The following is a 17,462-nucleotide window of genomic DNA, read 5'->3' on the forward strand; positions in this document are numbered from 1 at the left end:
AGGTGGGGATACGTCTATTATTTGATAATGAGTGTTTTTTGCGTATGACTCCTCCCATGTGTATGATGCTTATAACATATTAACATGAACTGTTCTCCTTTTAAAAAACAGGAATTTGTTTAAAAAAAAAAATGGCCCTGCCATAAGGAATGAAATTTCCGGTCTCCTCATTAGATTAAAATGCTTGCATTTAAATAGTTCTTTAACATATTTGACATGTTTATACAGACAGAACTGCACTCAAGTAATTCACAAACACTGCTGAATGTTTGATTTTCAGAACCCTCGTTCTCAAATTGTAATGATTTCAGTTGTGTTGTGTGGTGTTCTTGTGGTGGGAAAATTCCAATGTTGCTACTGCTATGATTGTTTAGGGTTTCCATGCTCAGGTTTAAATGCTATTACAGGTTATAAGATTTAGGTATAATATAACAATAATGTATTATGTACTAGTAGTTGTTGTTGTACATACTTCCTCTTTCTCGCTGCAGGGTAAGCGGCCCATATAAGGGATGGAAAGATACTGACTACCAGCTCGAAAGAAGAAGTTCTCTGAAGTTCTCTTTATTTAGCAACTGCAAGCTGCATCCGTGACAGTTCACAGAAATGTCACCCGCTTAGTCGGAATAGGTATAATTTTTTAGGATGTTTGCAATTTAGATAAGTTGTTATTGTTGCATATGATTGTTCTCATCTTAATCTTCCAAGCTGTTGCTATCCGCGAATACTGAGTTAAGCTTCTGTGATTGTCTTGCAATAACTGCAGGTTACAAGGTATATATTATGCTTACTGACTCTGCGAAGTTAGAACATTGCTCGGCTTCCTAACACCTGCGTGTGTTGAGTGTGTTCTCAGATTTTCAAACCTTGAGTTATAAACTTGTTTGATTCAACCTTGACTGTCTCACTGAGTCTCTTTCAGAAGTTGAGTGAAAAACTTCCATGACATTCTTCAGCCACTATTTTAATCAATAGAACAGATGCGTCCGTTTCTTATGAGTCATGTAAAATAATTATGCCTATCCAAGACCTGGCTCAGGTAGCTAGTCTGCTGTGTTGAGGTTTATTTAATTACTCTTCAGAGGTCCTCCTCGTTAAAAGGTTAATGAGATAACAATGGCATATGTTAACAACCCCATATTTTATCTCGTCAACCCATTCTAACTTGCACCTTTTTCTGCTGTATTATTAATTTTTTTATTGCATTTAATATTGTTATTGAGGGGCGGCACATTGGCGTGGTGGTTAGCGCTGCTGCCTCGCAGCGCCAGGGTCCTGGGTTTGTGTCCGGCCTAGGGGTCCGTCTGTGTAGAGTTTGCATGATCTCTCCATTTCTGCATGGGTTTCCTCCCAGTTTCCTCCCTGTTCAGGTTGATTGGTCATTCTAAATTACCCTCTGTTTGTTTGTGTGTATGTGGTGCCCTGCGATGGACTGGCATCCCGTCCAGGGTGTAGTCCTGCCTTGCGCCCTGTGTCTACCGGGTTAGGCTCTGACTCACCTCGACCGTGTAAAGGATTAAGCAGTTAATGATAATGGATGGATTGTTATTAAGGGGATACAAGCCAGTGTGATTAATGTGGAGCTTAAAAGCAGCTCTATGTACAGTAGACTACTGTTTTGTATATATATATTTTTTTTATGTCTTGTATTACTGCATGACTTCTTATCAGCTGCTAGAAAAGCCATCTGGCTGCTTGTGGAAGGGGTTCTAGAATAAGATACATGCTAATGATTATTATGACCATGTACCTTTCAGCAAGTTTGCTCTATCTCCCCTCCCCCATTACCTCAAAAATTTGTTCAACATATATTCCTATGCCTTGGGTCAACCAAAGTTCAGTCAGATTCCGCAGGACTGCTCATTTGTTAGCATTGAATAACCTTCAATTGTAAAACAATGTTTAAACTTGGATTCTTTTAATGGGTTTCTTTTGTTCATAAATGTTTTGAATTATGAAAGATACAATTCCAAAGCAGTCTGTTTGCATTCTGGGTTTTCTCTCTGCCTGTGTGTTTTTTAATCTTGCTTCATGCTTGAAACTGAATGGCATAACAGTGGAAGACATAACAGTAGTACAGTATACTGGAAGACACTACAGTACTGGAAGACAGTAGTAGTACAGTATAATGGAAGACACTACAGTACTGGAAGACAGTAGTAGTACAGTATAATGGAAGACACTACAATACTGGAAGACAGTAGTAGTACAGTATAATGGAAGACACTACAGTACTACTGTAGTAGACAGTAGTACAGTATCTCATGTTAGATTGTGAAATGCCACTTTTTTTTTATTTTTCTCAGTTTTGTAATTTAATGTTGATGTAACGTTATTCAGCAGGTTTCATTCGACTTTATGAAGCAAACTGTGTTAACTCTATAGAGTGATGCAAAACTTTTGCCCATAGCTGTATGTTAGAATGGCTTGGATCTTCTCCAAAAGTTTTATCAGAGACTCTTGTTCTCCTTATCTAATCAGATAAACTTGATTTTGTACACATTTTACAATTAACTTTTTTTTCTAAATGATAAACCTGTTAAAGATCGAATCATCCCTGTAGACTGGAGTTACTTCATTGCAGGAAGAGAGATGCCAATTATATATGTATATATATACACATACATACAAACATACATACATACATACATACATATATATATATATTTGGAAAGAAAAAACTTAGTCAGATAACCAAAAAAATATTCATTCTAAGAAACTTGCAGCAATAGTTATTTCTTTTGGAAGAAAAAAGGTTCCTTTGAAGAAGTGGACAATTGTTTACATAAAGTTGGTGTGGATGATCAAAGATTGTGTGTGTGTGTGTTTGTGTGTGTATATATATATTGAACTGTACAGACATCGTTTATATATATATATATATATATATATATATATATATATATATAGATAATATAATATATATATATATATATATGATTATATATTATGCCAAACAATATTGTTATAGGGTCTCATTTAGATGTGGTAGAAGTATTGCTAGCTGATGTTTGCTGTATGTTTATGTATTTAAATGAAGCCCTTACTGTGCCTTAAAAGTAAAGTCCAAATGAATAAACAAAACCAGGTGTGTACATCTCCCAATGCATGAAGTAGTTAAAAGTCCAAAATGATCCACACACTGCTATTTGAAGAGTGGCGATAAATAAAAATAAATAAAAAAAACCACTACAAAATAAAGATTACGGTATGTGAAAATTAATAGAAGAACAGGCAGAAAAGTTGATAAAGTGCTCAGTGCAAACATTTCAGCTGGGTGACTAGTGTATCAAAAACAATTAAGATGGGCTTTCCCATGTAGAGGCTTGTCCAGGCAATCTCTTGCTAAATAATTCATAGATTCTGAGAAAAACACAATGGAGATATTGTGTAATGCAAACCAGAATTTTCAGCTGATTTATTCACACGTATTAGTGCTTATTAGCACGAACAATACCTTTGTAATGAAAACTCAGAAATGCTTTATTTGACTTATTTATTTAGAGAGGTGTTAAACAATGTAAAACAAACACCTACAAAAATATTTACAAAAAAATAACCTTTAAATAAAAGGTTCTCTATTGATTACTAAGAAGATCATCATAACTCCAAAATACACTGAATCAACAGTTAAAACTATAAGCGACAAATGTCTTGACATGTCCCCTCGTCAATGATTAAGAACTTAACTGCCAAATACGCTGAAGGCAGCACTAGCCCAAACCTTGTGTACTTTACCTAGCTTCTTACTGTTATACGTTTACATGGTACAAAGAAACGTATCACATGAAGGTTTCAAAGTTAAATGTCTTTGTTGAGGCAACACCAAGTGCTTGTACTACTGAACCCTTCTGAGTGGGTGTGAAGTGTATTTATTAATTCAATAAGTAAGGTGAATCAATCAACAACATCCATCAATTTTTAATCCAGCCCTTTTAATTCATCATGACTTCAAAACATTTAGATTCCCTTTACCCTAAATCCATTGCTTTAATATCCCGCTGTTTATTCTTCAGTAGTTATTTTTATAATCGCAGTTCATTCAGACTTGGCTTCTCTACAGCAATGATCAGGCCCTGCAGTCTAATGTTTTTCCTTTAGCAAGTACCTATTTGTTAGTCACTGAAATATTGTACTTGGACTCAGCTTGACGGTTGCAAATGCTTGCCAGGGTTTTAAACTTGGGCCCCAGGTCTAGCAGCTGATCAGACGAAAACTTGCTGTCAGGAATGGAAATGGCATCAAGATGCAGCATTTCAGGTTCTTCTCCTTCATCGGCATACGGGTGAGGATTATACTTAAGGAGGTCATCTTGACCAGAGTGTAATGAATCAACTCTCTGTAAAACAAAACCAAAATAATACTGTAATAACAATTAGGAAAAAAAACAAATGTTTACATGTTAACACCAGTCTAACAGGAGAAGCGTTGCTAGTCAACCAATTGAGCAGGTAGGCTGGCCCGGCGCAGAGCTGATTAGGGGCTCTGTGCTCTGTGTCTGACTCATTATTATTCAGTGATGACCCACACACTTCCCCCTGTTACAATGATGTTATGGTTACTTTTACATATCTTTTCCTCTATTTGAGGCATTCAACTACTGCATATCCCCATTTTATGGTTCCCAACGTCTTTGATTTCTTCACCCTAAACAAATCACCAGTCACTGTAACAGTGGCAAAATTGTCAGAACCTCATCTGACGTGTATTTATCATTATATTTTATTTCTGCTGGGTTTTTTTAGTATGTGAACTCAAAAATACATTTAACGGCAATACTGTATGGGGGTTAGAATATATGTTTTTGTGTTTCATCTTTCAAGACTTACAACAAAAAGCTGTCTTTATAATATGTGTACTAACCTTGCTTATCAAAAACACAATTCTCTGAGCCATACTGTCATATTGGTTGTTTGTTAATGAACATGTTTGGTCCATAGTAGATTCATTCTGTGTGGAGAATTTAAAAAAAAAAAGGATTTCAAATGTACTGACTCTCTCAACATTACCTGGCTCTAAAGAGGTCACGGAAAAGACTAGACTCAAACCAGCACTGTACGAGTCTTTATATGAAATGCATTTGACATGAGTATATTATCATTGCACAAATAAGTTCAAAGACTTTCAGCATATTAGCATATTCAAAGCAGCACAATAAAAAGCATGAGAATATGTGTACAGCTCTAACCTGCTTTGTGACAGTGTTACTATAATAAGCACTGTAGCAGTTAAAAACGAATTAGCTTTACCCAACAGTTAACGTCATTCTCTGTCTCTACCCAAAGTTCATTTTGGTCTTTATAAATCTGAAATAAAACACATAATAAATGTTCAGCTTCAGGTAGTGAACTGTTTCTTGCAAGTCATACACACTTTGATTATTGCCGATTGCCTTTGCATTAGAAATGGGGGCTGACTTTCTGAGCTGCAAACAGACAGAAAACAAGCCCCAATATGTTTAACATGCATTTCTTACAGCATAATACACTAGAAAGACAAACACTACATCCAAAAGGTATTTTTCCCAAACACGTACCCAATTGATCTTTTTGCCCTTTATCGCCATCTGACCTTGCCCTGAGTTGTAGTAAATGCGTTTTTGGGATCCATTAGTGGCAACCTAAAGGAAGACAACAGAACCGTGACGTGAATTGACAGATTTCCCATTCACATTTTTAATTGAAAACAGCTGTGTCTTCATCAAGCAGTAATACAGTAAGTGATGTATTGCTTTGACAAAGTGCCAGATTTCAATGTAATAGTGAGGTTATGTTAATCAATGGTTCAAGGCAAGGACCCCTAGGGCAGGCCCTAATTGAATTCATTTATCACCTGCTGTATAAATAGGGGTTGGGCAAAACATTACAAAGACCTGTAATATGTACTGTAACACACACCCACACGTTAACTAAAGTGACTGCTACATGTTTTACTCTAAACGGACTGTCCATAAAATGGAATCTCAGATATATTCTGCAATATATAAAAGCTGCATTCTCCTTTTGCAATTCAGTGTCAGTCACAGCCAATGTTAGAATGTCACAGAGCGCTGACTGCAGATGCCTCTCTATTCAAAGCTGCATACATTACTGATGTTTCACAGGGAATATCCCTAAAAGTCAAATTTCGTAGAATCTCTACATCTCTCCAATACAATTTAAACACCTTGCAAGCATTACATAATCTTGTAAACCCATACCCTCTCAGTGTTACAGCATATGGTTGCAGTTTGTTTGCTTTGTCCAGCCCTGTGATGAGTCAAAGGGTTTTCGGTCTGTGATTCAGCCTCCCGACAGTAGATGGCATCAAACCAACTCGGGACTTCCCTTACCAAGATCTCGTGACCATGGCAAAAGTCATCTTTTGAGGGGCGGCACCTTGGTGAGGGGCGGAAGTACGCGTATGTAACTTCCAGCCACTGGAGTCAAGTGAAGGAGAAGGACACGTGTCGGTTGGGGATTGGTGTTCCACTGACTACAGAGGCGGGACATTACATACTAAAGGGAACGTACTACTGTGTTCGGGGTTGGTCCGAAAGTAAAGTAGGCGGAGTAACGGGTGAAGGGAGAGACTGGTTTTGGTGCAGCGGGATTTTTAAAAACACTAACATTTCTTTTGTCTTTTTTTTGTTTATGTATGGGTCGCCACGAAGACAATTAAAGACGAGTCATCACAGTTTGTTTTGGATCTCACCCCTGCACTCCTTCCCTCACACCATTTTGTTTTCTTTTGTTATTTAATCCTTTTGTTGTGTATAGAGAATAAAAATAAATTATTTTATTTCTGTACACATAAATTACTGTCTGGACATTCCATTTAATACACTCTCGCCTCACAAGCCCCTATAGCTCTGCAACTTCGCAAGCATAGCCTTTCCTATTGCAACCATTAACATAGTCTTTCCTATTGCAATCATTAACATACTGTAGCCTTTCCTATTGCAATCATTAACATAGTGTTTCCTATTGCAATCATTAGCGTAGCCTCTCCTATTGCAATCATTAACATAGTGTTTCCTATTGCAATCATTAACATAGCCTTTCCTATTGCAATCATTAACATAGCCTTTCCTATTGCAATCATTAACATAGCCTTTCCTATTGCAATCATTTGCATAGCCTTTCCTATTGCAATCAATAACACACTGTAGTCTTTCCTATTGCAACCATTAACATAGTCTTTCCTATTGCAATCATTAACATACTGTAGCCTTTCCTATTGCAATCATTAACATAGTATTTCCAATTGCAATCATTAACATAGCCTTTCCTATTGCAATCATTAGCATAGCCTTTCCTATTGCAACCATTAACATAGCCTTTCCTATTGCAATCATTAGCATAGCCTTTCCTATTGCAATCATTAACACAGTGTTTCCTATTGCAATCATTAACATAGCCTTTCCTATTGCAATCATTAGCATGGCCTTTCCTATTGCAATCATTAACATAGCCTTTCCTATTGCAATCAATAACACACTGTAGTCTTTCCTATTGCAATCATTAGCATAGCCTTTCCTATTGCAATCATTAACATAGCCTTTCCTATTGCAATCATTAACACAGTCTTTCCTATTGCAACCATTAACATACAATAGCCTTTCCTATTGCAATCATTAGCATAGCCTTTCTTATTGCAATCATTAACATAGCCTTTCCTATTGCCATCATTAACATACTGTAGTCTTTCCTATTGCAATCATTAACACAGCCTTTCCTATTGAAATCATTAGCATAGCCTTTCCTATTGCAATCATTAACATAGTCTTTCCTATTGCAATCATTAACAGAACATCCATAGCTTCTAAATGCTTGAGGTGAAACTTCAAAGAAACTAGGTTAAGTAGAAACATTTCTAGCCAACAGGAACAATCACATTGTATACACACCATCACAGGATGTTATGAGATATCAAGTAAAAAAATAATTAATTTATTTTAACTAAAATATAAAGCAAAAAAAGAAAACACATTTGAATGTGCAGAAAGATCACACAGACTTATGTGACGCATGTATAACAGATCTCACAAATGTAACTAACAAAAAGCATCAGAAGAGAAACGCTCTAATGGTGAGTTTGATTAGGAGAATTGTTAACATTGTATTTGGTTGAGCTAGCGAAGATTCTTTGTAAAACACTGATTGCAACACCTTTAACATGGAGAACACCTGTGAGGTGAGGTGTGTTTGATCTATGTGAACGTGTAGTTTTCCATAATAATAAAAAAAAAAAAACATTTCACTTTGCTTTAAATGACATATTGCTGGCAGTTGCATATGCTGATCCAGATCAGCAGAGCAGGCTATAGGGATGTGCACTGTATGTAGAAGGGGATTAGAAAGAGTTGAGTTTACCTGGCAATCAGAGCCCAATTGCTCTGTATTGGATTTCCACAAGGAACAATCACCACCATCAATTTGGGTGAAAACTGATTTGTCACCAACTATTGCTAACAGCAAAATACCTGCAAAACAGAAATATCAAAAGGAAATGAGTAGCATACACATTTTTACCCAATATTTTGGTATCTACACACAGCACACCCATTACAAAAAGAACTCACTGATTTCAAAAGAGGTCAAGCGTCAAAATGCATAAATCAAAATGCTATTCGAAGGGCAGAACCTCGCATAAAGACTAAACGTTTCTGTACTGAGAAGTTAATGCTATTACACTTATTGATCTCAACAACAATGCCCCCATTTCACACGGTGGCGGTCCAAAAATCCTTAGGGTCCTCCACATGACAGGTTTCATAAATATTTGGTCAATTCATTTTTTACAGCAGCAATGCAAATTGACTTAGAACCTAAACTGACACCCGTGAGTTATTTGTAATATGTTTGCATTGCGCATATAAGCTTGGACCCTGTTTCGCGAGCAACGAAATGCATATTCTATAGTATCTGAAAACAAAAATCTTGAAGAAGATTGTACTGTAGCAGTAAACATCTATGATTATTTATTAAAAAAAAACATTAAAACAAAGAAACCAAACCTAGGCATAGCTGGCATCATCTTACCCAGCATTAGAAGCAGAGCTGCCAGCATGACTCCAATGGTTCTTCCACCCAAGCTGTTACTAGCCAGTGGGTTGCATTTGGACATTGCAGTGCATTCACACACAGTCACTGTCAGGTTTTGCTCAGACGATTCACCTTGTTTGTCCTGAATTTTAAAATGCAAAACGTAAACTCCACTGTAAACGTCTTTGTCTTTGATGAGTCTGACCGTATAACCTGTTAAAAAGCATGGAAAGAAAAGGAGCTTGGATAAATGATTTATTAACATTTTGTTGAGCATAATTTTTGATGCATGTAACAGAGCACATGAAGATTAATAACTAGAAGCTTATTATGTCAACTCTATTTACAAATGCTTATAAATAGTAATATCTTGTGCTGCGTTATCCAGATGGAGTTAGTCAGCGTCCCCTCAACCCTGCATTAAAAAACATCTTTGATTCACAGCAGAACGTACATTTCACAGCTAGGTTTTGGTAATCTTACCCAGGGTGGACTCCAGTTTCCACTTCCCTTTCAGGCTTTCCTTTTCTAGCAGCTGAAAGAAGAATGGTCCGGAGTAGAGTTCTTCATCCTTGTCCTCAGCAATTAAGTTTGCTGAAGAAGTCTCGCCTACACACATCTCAATGTCGGTGGTGAGCAAATAGGGGGTGTTGTCATTTACATCAGTGATGTAGATGACCAAAGTTGCTGTTCCAGTCAAGGGCGGGACCCCTGGAAAAATAAATCATATAAAACCAATTAACACGTTCGCCTTTGGAAATGTATATTATGGTAGATTTGCATGGAAATTTGGACCTTGGCCATGGTTTTCCCCACATTTAGATTGGCTGTTTCTTAAAATTCAGGTGCTTGTGAATTTAGCCCTCATGGAAGGCGAGAGACAATGGTGTTTGCCACAATAAAACCTATTTTAAATAATGTAATACAGGGCATGAAAACAAAATAACAGGATGTAATCTGAGGTAATTCCTTACATATCAGGTAATATTGGTTAGTTTAGTGATGCTTTTTAAAAAGGTTGTCTTTAAGCCATAGGTTTCTATTGCTCTAAGTACTAACGTATACAGTCTGTCCTACCCTGTCAGTGTCCCAGTGTTCCAGTACTGGTCGGACCGCTGTGCTCGTGCTTATATCAATTCACTGTGTTTATTTTGGCACAGTATATATTTAATTATATTTTTTGTCATAAACAATCACATGGCTTTTAAGTTGTTGTTGTTTTTTTATGGGTAAAGTCAAACCTGAGTCAAACCTAAGTTTTGGAACTCCATAGAGTTAACACAAATTGTTTTAAAATCATGACCGAAGGGGATATAAAGTCTTACTGTATATAAAAATGCCTGCAGTGTTACTTTCATATACCAATTTATTTACCAATTCAGTAACAGTTAAAAAAAAATCCATAAACAAGACTTACCATTATCAATTGCAAGAAGAGTTACTGTGTAAGTATTGTTTTTCACATAAGGGGATTCTCTGTCCACTTTTTGCTTGTTAGTGACAGTGCCAGTTTGGTCAATAGAAACCCACCCTGCTGGGTCATCTCCCACTGAGTACCTATTGGAGAGAGAAGGCACTAAATGGTGATGCAGGTTCATTAGTTAAGAGGCTTTATTTTCAGTATGCATCCACTATGCACACTGGCCTCGTTTTACTCTGAGTAAAAAGAAAAAAAAACAAAAAAAAAACAACTTCTTAAAACAGCAGCTCTTAAGTTGTTGATTATGGATTGGCATTTTCTATTGTTTTTACTGGGTCATTTTCTCCCTTCTATCTACTGTAAGACTCCCCCAGAGAAACTACAACTTCAGCTCATAATTCCGCCTCACAGAAATCTGCCCATTTGCTGTTTAGATTCACATGTTACTGTTTTGAAAGGCGTGCGCGCCATGCTGATACAATGTCAATACAGTGAGAGAGAAGTGAGAAAGTTGGAAAAGGAGTGTGCTAAATTGGCCTCTGGTCAACCCCCACCCCCACCCCCACACACACACACTTCATTACTTAACTCCATCTTAAACTATCTGATTGCATTCAAAACATCTGAATGAGGGGACAAATTCCATCAACTTACCGAAACATGTTTGACAAGCTGGCATCCCTGTCAAAGGCTGTAAAAGTCTTCAATTTGATTCCAACTGCACTGTTCTCTTGAACATAAGCAGTTCCGAAAGGAGGAATGAACTCTGGGGGGTCGTTGATGTCTTCCACAATGATGGTTATGGTCTTTGTCTCTGCTGCTGGACCTTGGCTTCCCTCATCACTGGTTTTTTCAAGCTCCCACAGGCCATCAGCTACAACCTTCTTCACTGTGCAGGTGAAATATGGAATCTCATTCTTCACCATGACGGAAAGAGTCCTCTTCTGGCCATCTTCGTAGTCCAGAGACTACCAGATATTCAAGGAAGGGCAGTGAACATATTTGATTTCTTTGGTTGACACAGCAGTCAAATGTTAAACTGACAACCTTTGACAATGGCCCCAAACTGTTGATTTTAATCTTTTTTAAATCTACATTTCTGTGTACACACCAGTCTCTTCCAACTGCATGTACTGTACATGAATCAGTAGTTGTTTGCCTTAAAAAGACACAGCGGTCCTTGCTTTCCCCACAGAATCCCACTGTTTAGTCACCCACTATCATGCCCCTTTCAAATTCAATGGGCCATGTTTAATTCCAGTGCCTAATATAGAATCATAATGTACTCACTTTATTTCCTAATACAATACATCCTAATAAGAAATCCGTGGCTAGTTTCACAAAGCAGTTCTAGGTATAAGTCTGATAAATCCATTTAACTTCCATAAAAAAAAAAAAATTACGAAAATAATAGTTATCCTATGAACTAGCTGAGTGGATTTTTACTAAAGCTTATGATTTTTATCTTAAAATATTGTTTTTTGAAACAGGTAAAAAAAAAAAAAAAAGACAGATTGCTAGCCAGCTGCCTGCTAAGCGCCAGCAGTGCTTTGTGCAACTAGCCCCTGGGTATTAACCAGTTGCTAACTGTTCAACATGAATAAGAATTATTATTTCACCTTCACAAGGGTCAGGACTCCATCATTGGTATCTGGGTCAGTGAGAATCTTGTAGTTTTTGTTCTCGTTCCCACTTACAATCGTGTATTTTGCTTTCCAGCCAGGAGTGTGAGGCTTGTCTCTGTCTGATACCTTTATTCTGAGGAGAGTCACATTTGAGTCCCGCTCCTTCACATTCGCCACCAACTGAGACACAAGCAGAAACATTGTCCATCACTTACTATACAAGGGTCTTTTTAGCCACATGCATTGTCAATGTCTTTTGTGTTACATAAACACAGACTTTGTTTCAGAATGTAAGTTGAAGTTTCTTTTCAGTAGTATTATGGCTGAATAGCATTTTTTTTTTATTGTAACAATAAAAATAAAGCATTTGTATTGAGACACATATAAGCATAATCTGAGAGCTAGCAAATAAGCACACTGTTGGCTCAATTCTAATAATCCTATGACATGATAAGCATCCAAACTTACCAACTAAAAGTGATGTTGCAGTAGTTGCTTAAAATCTCAAACTGCAGTTTAGGGTGTGGACACCACCTATGAATTTCCATTGGTGCTTTATTGTTCATCGCTATCAAACAGCCTCAGGGCACTTACCTTAGTACCTTCCAGGACTGGCCTATTGTTGTTCTGGTCTTCGACAGTAATAACAACTGTAGTGGAACTTGACAACTGTATTTTGTCACCTTTATCCTTTGCTTCAACTATGAGTTCATATTTCGCGGCTTTCTGAAAAAGAGAACACAAATATAATAAAAAGTAACAACTCAATGCCAAAAAAGACAAATAAAATGTTTTTTTTTTAACTGGAGCAAACCGTTTTTGTTAGTTGGGTGCTTTAAATGATCCATGTTCAATATATTGAATGATATTTTTAAGAATTTGTCCACCTTCCCTGCAAGTTGGACTTGCATCTCCCCAAATATTTAACAACGACAGTTGAAAATTCCTAGATAATATTTATTTTCTCACCTCATAATCGATGCAACCCCTGAACGAAATTACACCGCTTTCATCAATGAAAAACTGGGCATTATCTGTGTTAGGAGTCTGAGAAACAATTCTGAGAGTAAACGTTGAATTGACTGTGCCTGGTTTATCCAAATCCTCAGCTTTAACCAGAACTAATTGTTCACCTTAAAAAGAACAAAAACAACTTCTTCAGCCAATATCTGACACAATTTTTTTTTTTTTTAAATGTAGTTTGTAAAACATTTGTAATATAGTAGACAAGTCTGACTTTGAGACACACCAGACACATCCTTTATCTCTGAAATACTTTAGTCTTTGAGTATAGTTATATATATATATATATATATATATATATATATATATATATATATATATATATCATATATATATATTACTGTTTTGACAAACAACGTTTTTTTGCAAAAGTGTCATAACTTTGACCCTCCTATTCAATGGAGCTGTCGAGAATTTTATTTTATTTTTTTAAACATGATTTCTACAAAACATGATCAATAAAGATTCACATAAAGGGGGATAACTTAGTTTTTATTCAGCAGATTGATATATAAACACTCGTATTACAGTATAGACATCACAAAAAAAAAATTATAATAAAATAAAAGCAGGTCCAATCCTACCTTGAGTGCTTCCTTCTTTAACGGTTGCGCTGTAGTTTTTAGCCTTAAAAGTGGGTGCATTGTCATTGATGTCTAAAATCTCGATATCAATACCAAGTTGAGTAAACAAAGTCCTTGAAGATACCTCCAATGCAGTAAATTTAAGCTTTAAATAGGATACAAATGAATTAGAAGGCGGTATTTTTTGGTTTTTACTGGACTTACACAGTAGTTCACTTAAGATGTTTGCAGCCTGACAGCTTCCTATTCTGTCACAATTATTCGGAATTGCAGAGAACCTATTTTCTATATATCAGCGCATCCACTTTTAAAAAGGGAAGGTGCTTTTCCTCACCCTTGCCAGTACTGCATTACATATTATTTCAAAACCATAACATACTAATGCACTTTTCACATTTCTCTATGCCAGCGAATAACATGAACCAGTTGTTACAGAACTTCTAATTGTCAAATCTTCAACAAAACACAATATAAAGTCAGGTGCTATGCATAAGAACAAGGACCACCAGTGCAGCACCAGGTCAGACTTACTTCTATAGTTTGGTGCTTTTCACGATCCACTTTCTTTAAAACATGGAGTTCCCCAGTGTGTCTATTTATTCTCAGGACACCTCTAGGTTCTTTATCGACTCCCATACCTGAAATTTGGAATTCCACCTTAGTGTCTGCGCTATTATTAACCTGCAATGCAAGAAACAGGCTATGTTGCTGCATGTAGAGAAACAAGCAACGAGGTTGAACACAGGTCAAATTCACTTCCCAGGGGCTCTGGAGTGGCGCACCCAGAAAAGGCGCTCCGCCTGGAGCTCACAAGTTCGAATCCAGGCTATGTCACAGCCGACCGTGACCGGGAGTTCCTAGGGGGCGGCGCACAATTGGCCGAGCGCTGCCCCAGTAGGGAGGGCTTAGGTCGGCAGGGGAATCCACGGCTCACTGCACATCAGCGACTCCTGTGGCAGATAGCGCGTCTGAGGTTCTACTGTGGAGCCTACAGATCTGTGTTGTCCTCCGACACTATAGGTCTGGTGGCATCGCTGTGGACCCACAGTGTGAAAAATGACGGCTTGGCAGGAGCACGTTTCGGAGGATGCGTGCTCCAGCCACCGTTTCCCGAGTCAGTGAGCCGAGGATACATATTATAATTGGGCATACTAAAGTGGGGTGAAAAACCAGGGTTAAAAATTGGCGACGACTAAAATTAAAAAATAAATAAATTCTGACATGATGCAGAGTGCATCATTGTACTCATTTCAAGCCAGCAATAACACAGAAGACAGGGTGCAGTTGTACTAAGACACTTGTGAAGCACTAGGCAGTATGGTACTGCAATATGACTTATTGCATATATACATTTTTTGCTTTATATTGTATATAATCTTACTTACCGGTACTATGCCAAGGGAAAAAGGAGTTGTTATCTCTTCTTCAATCGCATATATCTCTATGACCCATGATCTTTTGTGCCGATGTAACAGCTGTGAAGTCCCATTTCTGTGTGCCCGAAACATATCCAAGTGCTAAAGAAAAATATAAAATCAATTATTATTGGATTTCCAAACAAATTGCTCTGTAACACACAAACAATGTATTTACAGAATGTAGAATAAACCAGAAACAACAGTGGTGTTTCAGTGCAGGGATTCCATGACTTCGTCCACTGGTTATTTTATATAGTATATTGTCAGTCGTCAACAAGTACAGACTAATTATGTCATTTGAATGTCTGTTTTGGAGAGGGATGAGATTGGCAGACTTCGAGGTAGGTAACCCGCCATCATAAGATTCTGACACCACAGATAGAAAGACAATATAATAAGTGCCAGACATAACCAAGCAAATACAGTAAACTTTACAATGCTGAGAAGCTAAAAGACTTGCAACTGCATGAAGCGATAATACACTGTTAAACAGATATTCTTTTAATTTCAGATGCTTCCCCTTCATGCTTTTTCCTTCATAGGGTGGTTTCATATGTATTGATTGGTTGCACTTTAAGATTAGTTTGATGTGAAATCAAATGATTGTGAAACGACAGACTAAGCAGTATAAAAGACAAGAAATTATCACATCTTTGGACTTAATGCAGTTGAACTGTGACGAAGCGCTTTAGGAAACTATAAACAGCGATTAATCCAAGCATTGTATCAAAAGCACCATCAACGACCCTTCAATAGACCCTGACTGAACACAATACAAGACAATACATTCTCAATTGATTAACAAAAGCAGCAACCATCTTAAAAGCGACATTGAAGAAGTACGCCTTCATTAAAGATGTCAGATGTAGTCTACTCTAGTAATAAATGCATTCATTCATGGAGAGCAGTTGTTATTCCATGAATAAGGATAGCTGAATAAGTTATGATCCCCCAAAGGCTGCCAGTGTTTGTTTTTTATGGCCATCCTCGTGAATGAAATAAATATCAAAGGAGCACTGTACATTTAAACTTGAATTAAACAGCTCAATTATAACAGGTTTCTAAGTGTTTGCCGGCTGCCGCTTTGCTTAGATCGAGTTTTGCATCTGCTTCGAAATTTGCAACATCGTGATTTGACTGGTCATTGTGTTGTACCATTTGAATGAATGCAACATAGATTCCAAAACGAGATCCTGTTAATAAATAAATAAATACATAAATAAATAAATGGGTCACGGGGAGTTAGTGTGTTACCGAGTCTGGAAGATGTACCCATTGAGACTGTCATCAAAATTTACTAGTGGCAATAATTTAGAAATTGCAAATACAACCAACACAATACAAAGTGCAGTTCAAGCATGATCAGCAGCACACAGCGATCATAATATATATAATGGCTCTATCCTGACAGGGTTAACTAGAGTCATAGTGGACCATATTGGCAAAGATTTTACTCCCAAAATGTTTACAAAAGTACAGCCAATCAACTGCAGTGGGAAGCTTAAGAGTTTGTAAGAACAAGCAAGCCAAGATTTACTGTGGTTGACAGCATATCACACTTAGTACCTCTGTCATAATGAGTAACTGTCAGCTGTAGAGATGTTCAGCTGTGCTTAGTAAAACCAAAACCAAAATGTTACAAATTCTAAACAAAACGTTCTCATTGAAAAATTATTATTGAAACAGACTAAACTAATCAATATTAACTCAAAATTGAAAGCAACACTCTAAAGGTAAATCTGTATAATGAAAAGCAGCTAAAGCATATCACTGGTACACATAATGCGACACACAAGTAGAGGAGGGTATAATGCTTACGAATGCCGCTAGTATAAAGATCCTGAAAACAGTCTTCATTTTCTGAAATTCAGATCAGTGCTTTGAGAAGTCAACTTGTTCATTCGAACTTCAAATAATCCAAACCCCAGGTTCAGCCTTTATATCTCGTTGTGAGGTGACTAAAAGGACAGGTTTAAGTTGGCACTGTTTCATCAATGCAACCTGAGCCAGGAATTGTACAGTGGAATCATGAACCTGAGCATTTCTACTGAAAAAGGTAGAGAGGCTAGTTACGTAGATCTGAGATGTTTCATCATTTGTAATCTGTGTTACAAAACCCCAACCGTCTCGTCCCATGCATTGCTCATTCTTCATATTAGATATTTGCATTGGCACATGCTGGTACTTGTTTCACCGTGAATCTCAGAGATTCTCTGTAATGCCCAAGATATTTCAGTTTTTTTATTTTTCTTAAAAATATTTCCCAGCATAAAACGAATGTCAACTTACAATAATCGATTCGTTTCAGTGTTTAAAATAAAATATCAAACAGAATGAAATTTAAATGTACCATTTGTAATTCGGTA

The 17,462-nt window shown here is 37.0% G+C and overlaps 1 protein-coding gene across 2 annotated transcripts; it reads right to left on the bottom strand.

Annotated features, from left to right (window-relative positions):
- Window positions 1-3,530: 3,530 nt before the first annotated feature.
- Window positions 3,531-17,140, bottom strand: LOC121319364 (cadherin-like protein 26). Of its 2 annotated transcripts, XM_041256726.1 has the most exons (16): window positions 16,915-17,140; window positions 15,064-15,195; window positions 14,210-14,359; window positions 13,679-13,823; window positions 13,041-13,204; window positions 12,666-12,797; window positions 12,066-12,251; window positions 11,101-11,414; window positions 10,444-10,583; window positions 9,510-9,737; window positions 9,024-9,239; window positions 8,355-8,464; window positions 5,537-5,620; window positions 5,250-5,306; window positions 4,864-4,950; window positions 3,531-4,339 (listed from the first exon to the last, which is right to left on the bottom strand). In XM_041256726.1, exons 1-16 carry the CDS (start codon window positions 16,951-16,953, stop codon window positions 4,109-4,111), a joined length of 2,415 nt encoding a protein of 804 aa, XP_041112660.1. In that variant the 5' UTR covers window positions 16,954-17,140; the 3' UTR covers window positions 3,531-4,108. The 2 variants fall into 2 exon arrangements, with proteins under 2 accessions (XP_041112660.1, XP_041112661.1); XM_041256727.1 differs by lacking the exon at window positions 5,250-5,306.
- Between the last annotated feature and the right edge of the window lie 322 nt (window positions 17,141-17,462).

This window comes from Polyodon spathula, chromosome 8, assembly GCF_017654505.1.
Source record: "Polyodon spathula isolate WHYD16114869_AA chromosome 8, ASM1765450v1, whole genome shotgun sequence".
NCBI classification, from domain to species: Eukaryota; Metazoa; Chordata; class Actinopteri; order Acipenseriformes; family Polyodontidae; genus Polyodon; species Polyodon spathula.